General features: G+C 42.4%; 1 protein-coding gene across 2 annotated transcripts in view; it reads right to left on the bottom strand.

The window, feature by feature from the left end:
• Window positions 1-1,534: 1,534 nt before the first annotated feature.
• The window catches only part of dapk1 (death-associated protein kinase 1), a 126,175-nt gene continuing 108,986 nt past the window's right edge, over window positions 1,535-18,723 (bottom strand). The window contains exons 20-26 of one of the 2 annotated variants that reach the window (XM_049578465.1): window positions 18,500-18,716; window positions 12,361-12,546; window positions 12,054-12,251; window positions 10,799-10,937; window positions 10,272-10,392; window positions 9,819-10,007; window positions 1,535-7,823 (exon numbers count right to left, since the gene is read on the bottom strand). In XM_049578465.1, the coding sequence (XP_049434422.1) occupies window positions 6,528-7,823; window positions 9,819-10,007; window positions 10,272-10,392; window positions 10,799-10,937; window positions 12,054-12,251; window positions 12,361-12,546; window positions 18,500-18,716 (2,346 nt within the window). In that variant the 3' untranslated portion in view covers window positions 1,535-6,527. The remainder of the gene's footprint in view (window positions 7,824-9,818; window positions 10,008-10,271; window positions 10,393-10,798; window positions 10,938-12,053; window positions 12,252-12,360; window positions 12,547-18,499; window positions 18,717-18,723) is intronic. The other variant, XM_049578466.1, reaches the window with a different exon arrangement.

The raw sequence follows: 18,723 nt of genomic DNA, 5'->3' as shown, positions 1-18,723 counted from the left end.
AGAAAGGTGCTTTACATTCATTTAGTTATGAGTTGTTTGGAGAATTAGGGCGACACTGCACAACAAGTGTTTTTGATTTGTTCTCTCTCACACACACACACACACACACACACACACACACACACACCCTACTTCACTGTAAACTTAATAATTTTGGTAATTTCTCAGAATTTCTCAAAAATATAAATAAAAGCAAAAAATAATTAAAATCAAGGACTTTGGTCAATAATGGAGCACCAGAGTTTCTGAATTAATACAAAAAATAAATAAATAAAAGAATAAAAATTAGTAAGCTGTATAAAAATAATAAATAAAATAAATAAATAATACACTGATTAACTTGTTACACCCGATAAATAATGTTAAGTATCAGTACCTAATTGCTTCATGTAATAAAGTTTTAAAGCATTAACAAATCAAGATGAGTTGCACCACAGTAGTTCACATTGATATCAGTGAATCGCCTCCAACTATAGTGATGTCTAAAATATGTTTTTAAAAAGACAAACTACAAAATCTCATCATTACAGCAAAAAACAAGATGTTGTTACTCGTCCCTCCCCTTCCTCAAATCTCTGTCTGCCTCTAATCAAGAGAATAAAGGTTTAGGAAGTGACGTTTAACAAAAAAAAAAAAAACAAAAAAAAAATCTGCTAAAATTGTATGCTTCTGCAAACCTCGTTCTCATTGACATACCTAAAGTGACATATGATCTGACTTTGTCATAGAGAGTTGGGGGGATGAAGGATGGTGTGACACCTCGGCAAGACGCCTGCCGAGCTGCATTGACCACTGTTTGAGACCAAGAAACAACAGAACTTTTTGTTTTGTAGCGACCCATCAGTGTTTTCCTAGTGATTTTTCAGGCGCTTTTTTCTTTACAGAGACATTGCAGCATTTTCAGCAGGGATTGTTCCCCAAACCTGGCATTTTAAGTGAAAACATGATCTTTTCCTGACCATAGCCAAGTGGTTTTTGTGTCTTAACCCAACCACATTAGCCACAGTTTTTTAAAGGTAAAGTTTCAGTGTATTCGCCACATAATAACATGCAAATGCAACGAATCTCAGGTTTGCAGAAATGTACAATGGCAACACTTATTCTGAAGATTTGCTTGTTGCTGCTAACACCTGTTCTGATCATTTTTCTACCTGTCTGTAATGGAAGAAGGTCAACCTTTCCCTGTTTTGTGCTGTTAAGCAACATTTTTAGCTTTCGACTTGCAGACGTTCAGTTCAGTTCAGTTCCTTGTTTTAGTTGTATAACTCAGATTAGTCAGTAATTCTAAAGAACAGAAAAAAGCAAATATAGAGGAAAGCATAAAACAAACACTTGTGCTGTAGAAATATGTTTTCCTTGGGACCTCTTAAATCAGCAGCCACTGCTGTAAAGTCAACATCTATTTGTGTTACCTTTTCTCGGTCTTAACTTGTTCATATTGATGCCTTAAATTGATAAAGTAAGGATTATCTGCTTCTACACAACCATAGGTATCTGTCTCTAACTCTATGTCTTTAATGAGGACAGAGACGACGACATTAGGTAAAGAATTTATTATAAAATGTATTACACTATAAAGTGTCAGAAGTATTAAGAACATGGCATTCCAAGACATGCTAAAAGAATGTAACATAAATAGCGACAAAAAGACAATGTGTGCAATGTAGCGATTAGACCGGAGCCTCCGCGGGGGAATATTGAGTTCGTCTTTCCACTTCGAACAGAATCGTACAGAAATATGTTTTTTGTTTTCTTTTCAGGACACTTTTTGAAATCCACTTGTTTCTGTCAAAGCCATCTGGAGAAAAAAAAGACACCAGACGGAGACAGAGTTGATAATAATAATAATAATAATAATAATAATAATATTATAGTGACTCCAGCTTTTACAAAAACATAATATTCACTTCCCTTTCTGAAACATCACTTCTCAGCTTGTATACTGTACAAGGCAATAATAAGAGGAATGAACGAGTGTGTTGGAGGCACACGACATTGGCAACAAAAGCTTCAATAAAACAGAAAAATAAAATCATGTTTCCAACCAGTTTGGGACGTTTCATTTCATTTCATCATGTTTTGAGTTTTATCACCATATCTTTGTTTTTCTGTTCTTAGGAGAGATGTGTAGTACATTCATTTTGCCTTGTTGAAATTGAAATCGACATATTTGGGCCTAACAAATGAAAAGACGTGAGGATGAAGTCGAGGAAACAGGCCTCCAGTATTTACATCACAGCTGGAAGTTTTGCTGAGAGGATTGGCAAGTTCAGGCCGAGACAAAAATAGTGAAGCAAGTATTTGAAACAGTCCTCAAAGGTTTATCTCTGTGAACAGATGTTAACACTGGGGAAGTAAAGCGCACAAGAAATACTGCACTCTGGCACATTAGCTCATCTTCAATCAAACTGAGACACCACATCCTGGAAAAGATCCACAAAGTCTTAACTTTAAAGAGCATTTTCTCTGGTCACAAATATTATAAAACACCAGCTCACACAAAAGGACATGTCCGGCCCTTTCTCAGCTAACACTACTAACTTCATGCCACCTTTTCCTTTGCTTCTGCTGACAGAGCCGGGCTGTGGCTTCATGATATAAAAAGACAAAGTGAAAGAAGATGTGAAGCCACGCATGGCCGACCAACACTGACAGCGATACTGAGAGAAGCTCAAATTTAGCTCCAGAGAAGCGGCGTCGATGCCGCTGTGTACAAATCTGACACTGTGGACGGTAACGTGACTGTCGACGTCACTAATGCAGAAAACCTGTTGAAGAAGCGTTAAAAAGCTGCAGTGTCAGGTGTGTTTACTGGATATATTAAATTACATCTTAGCTCAGTAGAAAATCTTAAAAATGACGTCATTTTTTAATCATTTTGGTGGCACTTTCTTTTCAAAGTAAAGGAAGCTGAGCAGCATCAGTGCACGGCCCCACCCTGTCTGCCAGGAGGATTTTAAACGTCTTTTAGTTTTGTGTGACCCTTATACAATTTTGGTGCTGGAAGGATCAACATCCTTCAATAAGACACTGAACTTTGGGAAAAAACGTTTCTGTTAAAATGGCTCAAGGTCCCTTTGGGTGAATTGAAAATGAGTAAATAGATTTTTAAGTGAAAACATTTATAGTTACACTTTATTTTACAGGTCTCATAGTTCGCTCAAAATTCCAAGAAAAGAACTGATATTAACTGTAAACTCTTGAAAACTCCTGGAAAGGACAGTCTCTTTATTTGGTGACAATTAAAGGAAAAACAAACTTTAATTCATGTCTGACGCTGCATTTTCTGATTTCCTGTTAGTATAAAAATGGCAATGTGCATTGATTTCTTGTAGACCAGCTGCAAAGCACAGTATACTGTACAAAGATTAGTATTATAGCTGCACAATTAGTCGAATAATCAGTCCACTGAAAATTATTTTGATAGTCGGTTGATCGCCCACCAGTGCACATCAAGAACGTGGATGTATAAAGAGTAGTGGATACAGCGTGGGAGGCGTGGCCCCTTTCGTTCCTATGAGAGTTACTCAGTGGCGCCAGGCCCTCAGGAACGCCACCCAGCCTTGCTCCCAATTTTTCCCCAGTGGTATTGCAGCAAAAAAAAAAAAATCCACTGCCGCCCAAAAAGCATTTTCCCCATAGGCCACCATTATAAAAGAGACATCTGTTAAACTGTTGACAGGACACCTCACACTGCAAACAAGGTCAATTATGACTCTGTCTATGATGAAAATTTAATGCATGGGGCGCTGGTAGCGTAGTGGATAGTGCCAGCAGCCCATGTATAGAGACTCGACTCCAGCTTGTGACCCCCTTGCTGCATGTCACCCCCCCCACTCTCTCTGTCTCCCCATTTCACTCTCTGTCCTGTACATTAAAAGGCAAAAAGCCCAAAAAATTATCTTAAAAAAAAAAGAAAGAAAATTAATCCATAAAGGTTTTAAATTTGTAAAACTTTCCTCGAGCCGAGAAAAACGAAAATCTTTGGCGTCATCACAATGTGAAGTCTATGAGCAAAAGGGGAACTCACAGGTAGGGCCAGCGGGAGAAACACTAGTGTGCATATTCAGTGGCCGCATATCATGGAAGTAAACCTAGAAGCTAGAAATTTTTTGGCATACGTGCCAGGCAAGTGACTCTATTGAACTGAACAGGCGCCATCTTGGCATTCAGTATCCCGTCATTATCATGCATCTATGGGTGGCGCATGAAGCCAAAAAAGGTTCAACTGCCGTGAAAAATAACTCAGCTGATCAGTACTGCGTGGCCCACAGAGCACGCACACTAGAGACTTCTGCCATCCTAGCCAGCTTCTGGTTTAGCGCTCTGCCAAGTGGAATTAGAAAAAACAATTTTGAGACTTTCCAAATGTTATCGGACCAAATTCTGATGGTAAAACCAGTAATTTCGTTGGGTTTGTGACACCCACTGGTTCACAGGCGTCTCTTTTGCTGTGCAAGGCTATGGGAAAAAATATTTTTGGGCCCAACTGCACCACATGACGGACGTAATTCCACTATTTGACCACTATGAAAATTGATTTCAAAGCCTTGTGCAGTTTCTCATCCTGGTCAAGATGGCTAGCATTAGCATTAGAGGAAACATCGACGAGCTACAGCAATACATATTTGAGCCTCAGCCAGAGCTAGACTCAGATGAGTCTACTGTACACCAACATCTGCGACCAGCAGACGTATCAGAATGGTGAGTGTGGTTAGCATCTTTTATCTATGTTGTTTGTTAGCTTGTAGGCTAACTGGCCGTGACGAGGGCAGCGTTAATGGCTGTGAAACATACGATATCTGCTATGATGTGGTTTTTGGTAGATGGTGAATGGAAGGTTCAGGGTCTGGACATCCCAAAACTGCACACTCTCCGTGTTTGCTGTAAAACTTTCACTTTGCTAATGCTAACTCTGCTCTCTGTCAGGTCTGCTCTCCAGTGGAGGTTTCAGGTGACTTTGCTGGTGTCATGTTGAAGTGTGTTCCCTGGTTGATTTGCGTTTCCCGTATTGACATGGTTTGACTTTTGTATTGGTGACGTACCTAATCAAGCTTGACCGGCGTATATTTGAATCTTAGATTTTATGGAGTCCACAGACATCAGTATTTTAGTGAAGGGGGACTTTCAAGTAATTTTCATTTTCACCGCTACTAGCTTCCAAAATGTGAATGTTTGCTGGTTTTCTTTTCCAGCTATCTCTTGTATGGTAATAGGGCTTTGGATGTCCACAAAAAAATATTGAATAGTGCAGCTTTAATTACAAACATGACGTACCTTGTAGTGTAACCCAAAGATCCTTTTAGTCACAGTGTAGCTTCATAATTAAGTGAAGTTCTCGTTATCTTTTGATCTCTTTTTTGGTCGTTAACATTTTAGCAGGTCTTTAAAGGAAATTTCAACAGCACACAAGTAACTGTCTTATTGTGCTGTCTCATTATAGTTCATACCACATCACAGTGTTCTTTTCAGGAGCTTCTTAGGAACTTATGAGACCTGTACAATAAAGTGTCACCAAAAATTAATCAACGAAAGATTTCTGTTGTTGGATTAATGAATAAATAATAAGTCAACAAGATCATCTGTATGTATGAACCCACAAATGCACCAATTAAACATAAATTGCATTGTTTCCCACGGAGCATCACACCGACTCCATGCTGACTCCAGTGAGGTGTTTTACCTCCCAAACACTGAACAGAAAACAGCAGAAGTCTGATCTCTGATTTCAGCTTTCTGTTTGTTTTGTAGCCAGTTAAAATATTTGTAACGTGAGCTGAGCTTTTGTTTTTCTTTCTTCGTTAACCCTTTCCTGCCTTTTCCATTTTCAGACTATAGACTTGATTGAAATTAATTTTACTATTAGTGTCAACAAGGCACAGTTCTTCAAATGTTTGGAAAGAACTACTGTTTTTTTTAAGAATAACAAGACTATTTGTGCTCTTTAGGGAGGTAGAAGGCCACAAAGGCACTCTGAAAAATGCTGTTAATTTATTAAACGCTAAGCTTGAGCGGCCCAAATGTCACATCAGTAAAACAGAGGCATGAAGGGAGATAGTATTACGTGTAACTGTGGTGGATGGAGGGAGTAGAGATGGCAGCCTCCTACACTGAAAGAGGTCCAAACATGAGGCAGCCATTTTTAATTGCGTCCATTTCTTCATGTAGAGTTGATAGTTTTTAAAAATTTCTGTCTTTAAGCTGTAAGATGAGTAAGTGTGCAGGCGAGTTGGAGGGATATTAAAAAGCAGCACAACAAGATTAAGAACAAAATAAAAGCACAGGATTCCTCTTTGGAGCTCAGGACAATCAGCTCTTTCACAACATTCATGGTGGAAGGGAAGGTCAGCTGTACAGGTGTGGAGAGCACAAGCACTGGTTCATACGCCAACTTAATGGGGTGATTAAGGGACGAGCAGCTGAACGATTGCACTTCATGTTCATTCACACACGAGTCCTGTTTCGGGGGAAATGTCACATCAGACTACGTGATGTTTGGCGAGGACATAGAGCCAACCCCGTTCAGTTCAGCGGGATATGACGGAGCTGATGGAGTTGTACGATGTGCCGCCGTTGCAGGTGGGCGGGTAGCCATTGGCGGCCCCCACCACTGCTTCCATGTTGACCCTGAAAACAGGAGAAGCTTTGAGTAGGAAGTCGGCGGCATCTCGGCGACCGAGCTCCCTCAGTTTGGCCATCAGAATGCCCACCGTGCTGTCCGCTCGCCCGCTCCATTCTTGCAGCAGCGCTGCTGTCGGGCTGGGCTGCAGCATGGCCTGCTGGGAGTCCGGGGCTGAGTCCAGCTCAGGGGTGCCGTTTGGAGTCCCGTTGCTGTGTTTGGCCACCAAGTCTGTGAGGCCGAGGTTCATGGCCAGCAGGCACCAGTCTTTCCCCAGAGCGTCAGGAGGGTCCAACATGCGGCAGAGTTTCCTGCGAGCCAAAAGGGGGACTTCTGATATGTGAATGTCCGTTCCCAGAGTCCCCTGCTGGTAAACTTCAGCGCAGCCGAAAGACAGGATGCTGCTGAAGCTCTCCCGGTAGCCGCCCATGGTGTTAGTGAGCGAGGTCTCCCGCTGGACTTGAGCGCGGAAGAAATCTTTGGGTTGGTAGATCATGATGGGGGCGTGGTGCTCCCGCAGCTGCTGAGGACTCAGGTAGTATTTGGCAGTGAGTAGTCCGGGGAGCGTGGAGGCCAGCAGGTTCTCTGTTATACTACAGATGGTATCCAACAGGGTATAACACTTGGCCCGCTCTGAGTCGTGCCCACGCACCTGAATCTCCAACCCCTGGCCGTGGTTGACCAGCAGGATCATGGCCTCCACTGCTCCCTGGCTCACCTTGGCTCCGTTGGTCCACAGGTGGATATCTCCATCGAAATCCTCGCCGCCCTCCTCCTCAGGCTTCTGCTGGTGACTCCAGCGACACAGGTTCACCTGCAGTTTATGAAACAGGCCACAGGGGAAGGGGGTCAGGTGCTCCGCAGGGACGAGTCTTACTCCGCCGTACAGGAGTGACTCCTCCTCCTCTTCTTCGGTCCAGGAGCGGTGGAGGCCATTCGTCTTGATGAGGGCGGGAACATCCACCATGGAAGGGTTGGTGGTGTCACGGGCGCAGACGTCCATGGCGTCCAGGATCTGCAGCAGCTCGTCCACGTCACTCTCAGGAGCCAGAGCCTGCACCTCCTCCAGCCTGTAGCGCCCCCTGTAGTGGTGGATGGCCTTGGGCGTCTCCACTGAGAGCAGCTTGCCGAGGATGTTGCTGCAGAGCCAACGGGGCTCCAGCAGAACGACATCCTGCACCGTCTCACTCTGCATGATGTTGATCTGTGAGAGGATGGAGGAAATGACGGAGGAGGAAAGAAGAAAGATGGTGAAAGAGGAAGAGCAAAGTAAAAATAAGTCAGAGAAGGTGGAAGAAAGTAATCAGAGGGAACAGGTGTGGGTAGAAAAAGCAGAAACGTGAAAAGAAAATGTGAATAAAAAGTTAAATGTGGTAAAACATACTGACACAAAAGAAAAGTGATCACCCAAAAAAAGACAGTTGCTGCACTGATAGTAAGACAGGACACTCAGTGTGCTTAAAAACAAAATCAAATACATAAAGAAACATTTCAGACTCAGTTCCTCATTTTTCTTCCTGAGCTGAGTCACTCTGGTAAACAAACAGAGAAACAATGTGTTTCTGCTGCGGAGTAATTGTGAGTAATTGTTTACACATGAAAACAATATGTTGGTTTCATTTATTCATGAACTAACAGCACACCCTGGTGGCCGTGTGGTGGACTGACAGTCAGCTGCCAGAGACAAAATTTGATGTCAAACGTAGCAATATAAACAATAATTATTATATAATGATGAGAACAATTTCCCTTAACATGCTCAATGCAAGAAATGCCACAAGTTAATTTATGTTTTGTGCCAGATTGAATGTAATTTGTTAACGAACAAATGGGAAATAGTCCAATAAATCATCATTTCGACCACAGGAACTTTCCCAACGAACTAGAGTACCTTTGAAGAACTCATTGTGTTTCGACTGCAGGAACCAGGTCTAAATTAAGTTCTGGAGACATTTTACCCCACAAAGAGGCTCTGATAGAGAGCTGAACTTTGGGGTGGGGTTTACAGGGATGACCGTCACTGATAGGTCAACACACGCAGCGCTGCTGCTTTAACCTGTGTACCGCTTCATTCATAAAACAAGGACGTATTCTAGTGTCGATTTAGGACCACTATAAGACAAGTGGAGAACATTTTCTCTTCAATAACATTACAGGTAGAGTAAGTGTTTGCTAGGTATGGGGAAAATAAGCAATTCTTAGATGCATTGCAATGCGGATGCAGACGATTTAGCATAGATTCACAAATGTCAACAGTTGATTGTATAAATGTTTGTTAATAATGTGATGTCCATGCAACAAAGGAGGTGGAACTTGTAGCACCCAGACAGTGTACAGCGTGGACACACTAGAGTTAACTTGTCGGTGCTTAATAAACAATAATTATTATATAATGATGAGAACAATTTCCCTTAACATGCTCAATGCAAGAAATGCCACAAGTTAATTTATGTTTTGTGCCAGATTGAATGTAATTTGTTAACTAACAAATGGGAAATAGTCCAATAAAGCATCATTTCGACCACAGGAACTTTCCCAACGAACTAGAGTACCTTTGAAGAACTCATTGTGTTTCGACTGCAGGAACCAGGTCTAAATTAAGTTCTGGAGACATTTTACCCCACATTGTACCCACAATTCTTGCTCAGACGGAGTCTTGCCTAGTGTCTATTGGACCTGACTTGTTGGACCTAAACTTGTTTTTTTAACGTGTTTTTAAGGTGGAAATGGAGGCCACACTTCAGGCTCTTGAGGCTGCAGAGTGTGTTCACCCCTGTGACCGGCAGCAGCCTTTATTCTGTCATGTTGCTTGTTCATACGCCAGGGACGACTGATTTGCCTTATCTTCCTGGGTATTTACACTGCTATGAAAATGCAGACAACGATGGGTCGAGGGAACTTCCTGTAAAATAAATCCTGGGACAAAAATGACCACAAACGTTTTGGTGGAAACGCGTCTATTGCTTTACTTTTCCACTACCCTATTTAAAAATATGTAAATTAAGAGATATTGTGTAATATGATTTTAACCAAACCACAAGGCTGTTTTATAATAGTTTGTTTTTCAAAATTATTTTTACATGAGATTCTTTTGTCTCATTTGTGAGCGCTAAAGTTTAACAAGCAATTAATTAATTATAATTTTATTTTCCTGCAGTTACACACAGTCTGTTCTGAAGCTGATAAAACAAACACGCACCTCCCCCATGCTGTGCAGCTGCAGGGCCAGTGTGCGGAGGTGCTCCTGGCTGACCAGAGGGTTGATGTGCTCCTGGACGTCGCTGACAAACTGCTGCCACGACGTCAGCTGGTTTGGTCCGCTCAGCTTCCTCCAGGTCGGCAGGGTGGCCAGCAAACGCTCCGACAGCAGCGTCATGGGACTGCACCTCTGCAGTGATGGAGAAGGAGGGGACAGTGTGGATTCAATGCATGTTATTACGTCTTAACATATTAAATAATCTGACAAATGAAGAAGAGAAATTTTCCAGATTTAGTATCCTCCCATAAAGATATCTCGTTGTGCACACGCTCTTTGAGGAATATTAAGGAAATGTACGTTTTAAAATACAAACCCGTATCAGGAATGAAAAGATGTAGGGAGACCAACCAGGTGAGGGGAGATATATTTATGTAAGTGTGTGTGTTTGCTCACAGAGATGATGTTGGCACGAAGCTCCTGCAGGTGATTCCGCAGCAGCTTCACGTCTTTGGAGTTTGAGGCTCCGGCGTCCATCACAAACACTTTGTCACTGATCTGCAGGTCGACCCCAAACCTGAAAACAAAAGAAAACACACAACACCATTTTAAAACTCTTTTAACAAGAGTACTGAGACATGTGAAAAAGCATCCCTGAAATACTGAAAAAGTGGGAAACAGTCTCCCGACATTTTGTACTTTCAAACAGGTGTAACTACCAACACCAACTTTACTCACAGCTGCATACAATTTATTTAATTTCAGCAACTATGGTATCTTACTTTGTTCTCCATGGCAATGGTTGCTGAGGCCCATGGGTACTGTAGTATTTACAGCTATTTGACAAAGCAAAAAACACTTTACCTGCTATAATTGATTTTATTACCAAACCATTTGCCTCTGAATTGCCACGTCTAGTAAATAAAATAACACAAACAAATGATCTCCATGTCTCTCTCGTGTGCTCTGATTATAGTCCCAACCTGTTTCTGACTTCCTTTAGCAGCGCTTTCTCCTTGCTGTAGGTGAACTCTCCAGAGAACGCTCTGGGGATGTCAGCGAGGTCGGCGTGTGTCGCTACCAGGACGACCATGAGAGGCTGCTGGACCCGACCCCCGAAAGCTGCAGAAAGACAGGAGAGCACACAAGCACTGTTACGGAGATTCGAGACAATAATTAGTGTCCTGCTCAAATGTTTCACCTCAGCTGACATCACAACCACTTTTTCTTTACGTAAATGTATCAGTGACCCTTAAATATCCAACTAAAATGGAAGAAGTCTCTGTCTGTGTCTGTCCTCAGATTTTCTGGACAGCTGTTCATCAGATTGACTTCACACTTGGCCGGTGTGTTGCTGAGGACCAAAGGGAGTGCAGTGTCAAGTGTGAGCTCTTGAGATCAACAGGACACATTTCTTAATTGTGCATTTTGTACACACTGTGTAGTCTAATGAGAGGGGACCACTACTAACAGTTACATCACCAAACAGCATGCTGGGTACAGCTCACCCTCCATCATTTGATACGATGCTTTCAGGAACAGATGAAGAAAGAGGCTGGGGACGCTACACTGTAACAAGCTCAAACATTTCAAACATCAGCGATGGAACTTTGGGACTAAACACTTTAGTTCCTGGAAATTGCCTAGTCCCAAATAGCTAGCTGTAAATAGCAACATGTTTAGTTTGTCTTTTCCTTTATGTAGTTTGTGCTGGTTGTTACTGATTCAAATGACAGAGTTGTAAACATGCCAGAGGGTCGGCTGTGATTTGGTTTTATGACCACACTTGGAGGAGATTCAACAGTGTTGCATTTGGAGATCTTCCAGCTTGGTGATACTCCAGATGCAGTGTGCCTGCTTGCTCCGGAGAAACAACATCACCTCAAGTGGCACTATTGGGGTCTGTAAAATCTGGGGCTTATTCACAGATATTAAACGGGGGCTTTGACTTAATTGAGGCCATAAAACGTTTATGTGAGTTTTTGCACCCAATGACGGCACACTCAAGCGCTGCTACGGTACACAACTATGACATGGAAGCTGTATTGCTCAGGACCCAAGGAAGCGCAGTGTTGCGTATGAAGTTGTTGTGATGAGCAGTACTGCAGTCCAAGCCACTGGCATGTTCCCAACAGGCACAATTTGAAGGGCACTGCACTAGTCTGAGTGTATTTTAGGATAAATAGAATATATAAATTTGATTGTCCATTGATTCACTGATGCGTTTGGTGTCCTCACCGATGTTGTCCTGTGGCAGGTTGAGAGCTTTCAGCATGTTCAGCCAGTATGTGATGTGTCCCAGCTGGGTCTCGTACGGCTCTTCCAGGCTGAACAGGACCAGGTGGATCGCGGTGGCGTCATTGGCTGCAAAGTAGTCGTAGGAGCAGTAATAGACCGGGTTCCCCGAAAACTCCCACACGCTGAACTCCCCGACCCCTATAGAGAGGGAAGTAATGATGTTAATATCATTGGTGACCTCATTATTCAAATTATTTCCAGTGTAACGTTTCAGTTTTGGTTAAATGTAAGCGTGTCTGACGCTCACCGTGGATGTTGCCGTGCTGGATGTCGATGGCCTTTGTTGCTTGTTCGTCAGCTGCGGACAGAGCGTTGTGGACGGGGGAGAAGACCTCCAGGACGCCTTTGGTCAGGCTGGGCTCAAACATCATGCTGCGACTCCGCACGCTCACATTCTCACAACCTGGGTACAGGTTGGAAATGCTCACTGATACTAAACACAGAAAAAATACACATGAATGTACTGAGGAAACTTAACCAGTGTCCCCAGCAGGGTCAGATTTACAGAACTTTACAATATATTTCGATGATATTTGCCTTTTTTAAAGAAGAATTTGGCACCAGGAGCAGCACATTTTATGCATCACACATGATTCAATGCATCTTTTATTTTATTTTCAAATAAAATCTTATGCAAGAGTGTCTAAATATTATTAAACGCTTTCGAAAAGCCAGAAGCAGGTTTCTTTCAGAGGAATTTTCACCCAAATGAACAAAGCACGTCTATATCCTCCTGAGACCCTGCGTCCTCATATGAGGACATCACACTCTGGGTTTGTGCACCTTATACTTCATTCGACTTAACTCAGACCTCTTGTCCTCCTTTGTTAACACTTTTTTGTGCCATCTAGTGGTAGTAAGAGCACAATACACTAATCTCATGGATAAACAAGCTGGCCACCATCTCAAAGTCCAAAACCTGATCACATTTTCTGGCTGAAACTTTTTTATTTATTTATGATTAATAAAGTTTGATATGGCAACAGTAACAAGCTTTTATAATCGTCTCGTTTGAGGACATTGGGACTTTGTTATCATCTTATTTGAGGACGTTGGGACCAATTAGGAGCGACCGACTGTTCCTTCAGACAAAAAGACATTCCTGGCTTGGAGTATGGGTCAAGAAAAATTTATGCAGAGTTTATAAATGAACAAATCACAAGACTTTTAGATGTGTTGTTTATTACACACTTGTGACTATTAAGATAAACCCACTGTCCTGATATGAGGACATCTTTTTTTCTCCAAAACTACTTCCTGTCCAAAGACAATGTTTAGTTTTTCAATCCTACTGATCCAAAATAGCTAGGAGACATTAAAATGTATACCAAAAAGAAGCTGAGATCTCAGGAGGATATAACAAAAATGGGAAGATAGCTTCTACTCCTAACTATTAACATGAGGAAAAAGTTGCTTAGACATTTTTATCAGTTCTGTTCTGTCACAGAAAATGTTTCACAAATTTCAGTTGAACTTGTGTTTCTTAATAAACACACTGATGTTGAACTATTTTATACCTTTATTATCAGTACAAAGAACAAACTGAGCTCAAGTCTTCATGACTTCTACTCTGTTGGAGTAACAGACCTGCATCCACCATCTCATTTTTCATCCACTGCCCGCACACTTGCAAACACACGGGGGTGCTATTTTATTGCAAATAAATCCACAATGCAGCATAACATTTGGATTTCATCACACTCTGAAGGACCACACCTACAGTTTGTTTTCTGTGGTAGAAAATGTCTTTCTGGCTGCAGTTTTGTATCAGTTTGAGTCCATACTGCCTCATTCTGACATAGCCTAACCTGTCAGTACACAAAGTTAATACTTTTGGGAAAGTTTTCCGAGGAACTGCTGCAGATTGATTGCGACACCAGATTGTTTTTGTGCAGCCAGTGTCTCTTCTCAGTCCTGAGCAATCAGCCAAACACACAGGATAAATGAGAACACATGCTTCAGCTGCTTGAGGGAGGCTTGGTGTTAATGCACGCTGACAAAAGACACACAAAAGCATGTTCAGGGGACAGTGTGTGCCATGACGTTTTTGGCATATTCATCTGATTTGTTGTTGTGACCACACTGACAATGATACCGCACTGCTGAACTGATCACTTCAAAAAACAAAAAGTTCTCTTGATGAATAAAAAAGAAACTTTTCTTCTTCTCTGATCACTTCAGCTTTCAGAAAACCTCTCCTCTCGCTTGTTGTTTCGAGACATCTTTCTACATAAGCAACGAAAAGGGTAAGGCAAATATTGCGCTACATGAAAAATGGACTTGATATATTGGTTTTCTGGTTTTAATAACAACAGCTGCTGTCAGTTTGGACTTCAGGGATGCAAAGGTGCTCATATGTCTGTGTCAACACCTTCTCTCTTCATGACAGGACGAAGCGTCTCACAAGAAAAGCTGATTACAAGAACCTCAAGTTGTATTCACACCCTCTCGTCAATGCTTTACAGATTACTGAAGTGAATGAATAAAAGAGTCCCTCTCAATTAAGTGAAGCATGAACAACCTGAAAACACAAAAATCAATGCAGAGGGCAGAATACTCTCCGTCATATTGAGTTTTGTGGCCAACAGTGACATAAAGGTACAAATACTGACACTAGACGAAGGTAAATATGCATTTAACGTGCTACGCTTTGACTTTCGACAAGCTTACAAAAGAACAAATCGATGCTTGTGCTAAAAAGAAATCCACAAATGAGCCAAATGAACATCATGACGGCCACTTGTTCCCTCTCAGCTCTGCTTCTTTGTGTCTCACTGTGGACTCTTGTCACGTATCGCTGCAGATATAACACACAGTCAATAAAGACCGTTACTGAATTCAGCTGGAATTGAAAGAAGGAGGAAAGGAATAAAAAAAAAGAAGCTCTTTCAACCTCTCTGTGGTTCTGACAGAGGCTGCAGATTTCCAGATAGTACAGAGGATGGGATCGGTAACAGTATACGGCTCACGTAACTGACCATTATCAGAGCGAGCATCACGTCTGTCTGGGAGGTAATGGCTCAGAGCGGCGCAAAATAGAGCGCTTAAAGGAAACACAATGGCATGTGTGTGTGTGAGGGAGGGTAGATTGAGTGCAAATACAGAGAGAGACTGGAGACAAAGTATGTGTGTTTTTTACACTACACTGAACATATTAGGGAGTCTTACCACAGACCTGCAGGACTGACCTCCACAAAAAAAGCTTTTCTGAGGACCAGGAGCAGAAAAGAAGGAACAACCGTTTCTACTCTGAGATTCCAGTTTGTGTTCACTGGAGTTAACACTGGGTTGGCTGCTAAAATCAACAAGGGTGAGAAGCAGGTCGATGTTTTCAGTTTGATCGTGTGGACTTGTGTGATGTGTAACCTTTTTCTGTGATTACAGCATCTTTGTTTGTAGAAAAACGAGACATCCTGGTGAAAATGGGTGTTTTCTATGTTTTCCTCTGAGCCCATTCACCTCAGTGCCCCTGGGTCAGATCTGTGAAAGGGGGGAGGTGTGGTACTGGTGTGCATTCATGTCATCCACCCTGCCTTTTTGGGTTCTCTCACTGGAGGTCAACAAAATCAGAAATTCTGCATAGGTTAGAGTGCAAAAATCTTATTTTGTAAAGTACAGGTAACTAAAATAGCAGATAGAATAGATAGAAAATAGCAGTCTGCCATAACAGAGAGAAGAGACTGACAGACAGGAGAAAATGACTGCAAGACTGAACCAAACAGTCAGAGAAGTGCGGCAGCTACTACAAGGCGATCGTCTCACAACCTGTCCAGTGTGTACCCCGCCTCCCGCCCAGTGTCAGCTGGGGTAGGCACCAGCCCCCCTGCGACTGCTAAAGCCTAGTTCACATTACACGATTTTCACCGCGTTTTTGACGTCGCAGAGGATCTTGAGAGCCACCTTGGGTCGGAGGTGAGTCAGCAGGTAGTCTGCCATGACGAGTCCTCATGTGTGAACAAGCCTACGAGCAAGTCACCCCCTCGTCTGAGACTGGGGATGGATATCTGGCATGCTAGAAAACTGGAGAAGTATGACACGACTGACAAAGAGCATCAGCCAATGAGAGGTGGGATACGTCCCACGTCAGCACGCAGGAGGACGGAAGAAATGTGAGGAGGACAAAGCCGGCACAGGATCACGGGTAGCGTGTTGTTTGGACACAGGATAATAAAGAATATCCATGCCTTCATGATGTGTCGTCTCCAAGTTTGGTGACGTCACTGCGTGATCTGGGGGCTCGGTGGAGAAATCTTGTGGTGTGCACACACAGGCACAACGCAACGCAGTTGGTGAGACTCCAGATGACAGAAACACACGTCGCCAGGTATGAACACTCAAAAAATTACAATAGTCTCCATGACGCAAAATCGGGGTGACAATTGTGTAATGTGAACTAAATGTACTTAGTTACATTCCACCACTGGCTATATGACAAAGTACTCTGTGAGATAACATAAGATTGACTGCCTTTTCATACCAGGTTGGCTGTCCCTTAAATATTTCTGTGTGTAATATTTGGACAAATCAATGAGATGATCTGATTTTACAGTTTCTGTATGAGACATTAAGAACATTAATACAACAGCAAACCACGGTTTGCTATGTAAAGACAAAGTGGAGTAATGGTGTCCTGAGCAGACAATGAAGTCACGCTCCCTCTGCATGTTTTGTAATCTGAGCTCTTCTGTGGTTTGTTGTGGTAAGTTGGTCTGGTTGCGTGTGTATGTTGGTACATGTGTGTATCCACTAGCTAGCTCATTGCCGCTGCTTTGCAATGTGCTCGTACGGCGATCAAACAGCAGTTGCCACTGATATTGAGACAGTGTCATTGCAGAACTGTAGTGCCCATCCTCTGGGTCCCCTCAGGTTAACACTGGTCGCGTTTCCATTACAGTTTTGCGCAAAATAAATGCTATATTTCTAAAGTTCTCGTAAAATCTCGTCCCGCGAGACACCACTTTGTTTGCAGAAGTAAGATGGACATTACAAATCTCTTGAGAGCTGGAACAATCATCTTGGTTGTCACTGCTGCTGTTGCAGTAGTCTACAACCGAAGACGAAGAGAGCGAGTGGTATTCCAAAGGCAAAGTCCTTATGTGTGACAGCAACCACAGATAAAGGATTTCTGGGAGAGAATCGTGAACGAGGAATTCACAGAGGACTTGAATGTCCAGTGACGTATATTTGCAAAAAGTGTTTCCATTACACTTTTGCGATATACTTCTATTTTGACACGTCTGAAAAACCACCTCATGAGAGCGTAAAAACGTTTTCTCGATATGTGAGATTTTTGTCGAAATGTAGGTGTTTCCATCACCAGTTTTTTTATTGTGATATTTAGGTTTTGCGCATTTCTAGGGTTAATGGAAACGCACTTACTGTTAGCTCTGTCAGCACTGTTTATGGAGTAAGCACCATTAGCTGCTAGCCTCCAGCTTAGCCACCTCCATAATGAGAACCATCATACACTCACTCTGAATTTCACACACAGAGCCCCTTTAAAGCAGTAGTGGGATTACAGGATTTATTTCAGGTAATTAATTCTTGGATTAATCAAAAACATCTGATTTTGTTCACAAAATGCTTCTCAGCTGAATTTCAAGGCCATGTACTGCATCACTATTTGTTGTGCATGTATATGTAATATTGTGATATAAATATAAACTTAGCAATAAAAGATTTAATTCACATCGCCCAGCCCTTCTCCAAACCAAACAGGCTGCTGGCATTCTGGCTCATTTTCCTGCACTGCCCTGTTTTTACACAACAGAGCATCCATCGTCCAGAGAGAGAAGCCTGATGCTCAGGCACTTTGACAGAAGCTGTATAAGGAGAAATAAAGTAATTATCAACACTAGCACGCAGATTTTTCCAGGCTGATGCTTGTGAAATTCGTCTTTGGTGGATAAATACACAGGTAAAAACAATGCCTCTTATCGTAAGTCTTTCTTACTTGAGGGTAAGTTGAAGAATATTTGCAGTTAATTTCATCTAGCGCCTGATTTTGAAGCTTTGCCCATTGTTTCTACAGCTTAAGTTAACAGTGTACTCAACAACATGCCCAATCTGTAATCTTTTTCAATTTTAGCACTGAACTTTGTGCGTTAAATGTAAAAATAACCAACAGCACCGACAGTCAACCTTAACAAAAATAGGAAACCAAGTTGCGGTAAACTGGAGCTATTGTTTTCATGCTTCAAAATCTCTTGAAAATGTCTGAAAAGGGGAACAAGCACTAAATGAACACTGTTCCTAAGCACTGAATAAAATGGTGAATTAATTATTCTGGCCTGTTTTGGCAGAAGAACTCATTCTGTTCCTTGGCAGGTGAAGGCTTAATCTTGTGAGGGATTACCTCAGCTTCACCGGAGCCATCTGTCACCTACCAGCAGGTTTGGAGTTGACGGGGGAGTTGGGGTGGCGGGTTGTGTTGGTCATGCGTGTCCTCTTCCTCCTGAAGAAGCTGCGCAGGATGCCACATTTCAGAGACTCCAGCAGGGTGCTCTTCCCGGCTCCGGGGTGTCCGAACAGCTTCAGCTTGATTCTAGGCTGGACGGTCTGGGTGGGCCGCAGCTGCTGGATGTAGCTCAGTTTGTGGTTGTCCTGACCC

Source organism: Epinephelus fuscoguttatus, linkage group LG6 (genome assembly GCF_011397635.1).
Source record: "Epinephelus fuscoguttatus linkage group LG6, E.fuscoguttatus.final_Chr_v1".
In the NCBI taxonomy this organism is placed as follows: domain Eukaryota; kingdom Metazoa; phylum Chordata; class Actinopteri; order Perciformes; family Serranidae; genus Epinephelus; species Epinephelus fuscoguttatus.
The sequence above is the reverse complement of the archived record's forward strand: the minus strand, read 5'-3'. Positions and strand labels throughout refer to the sequence as shown.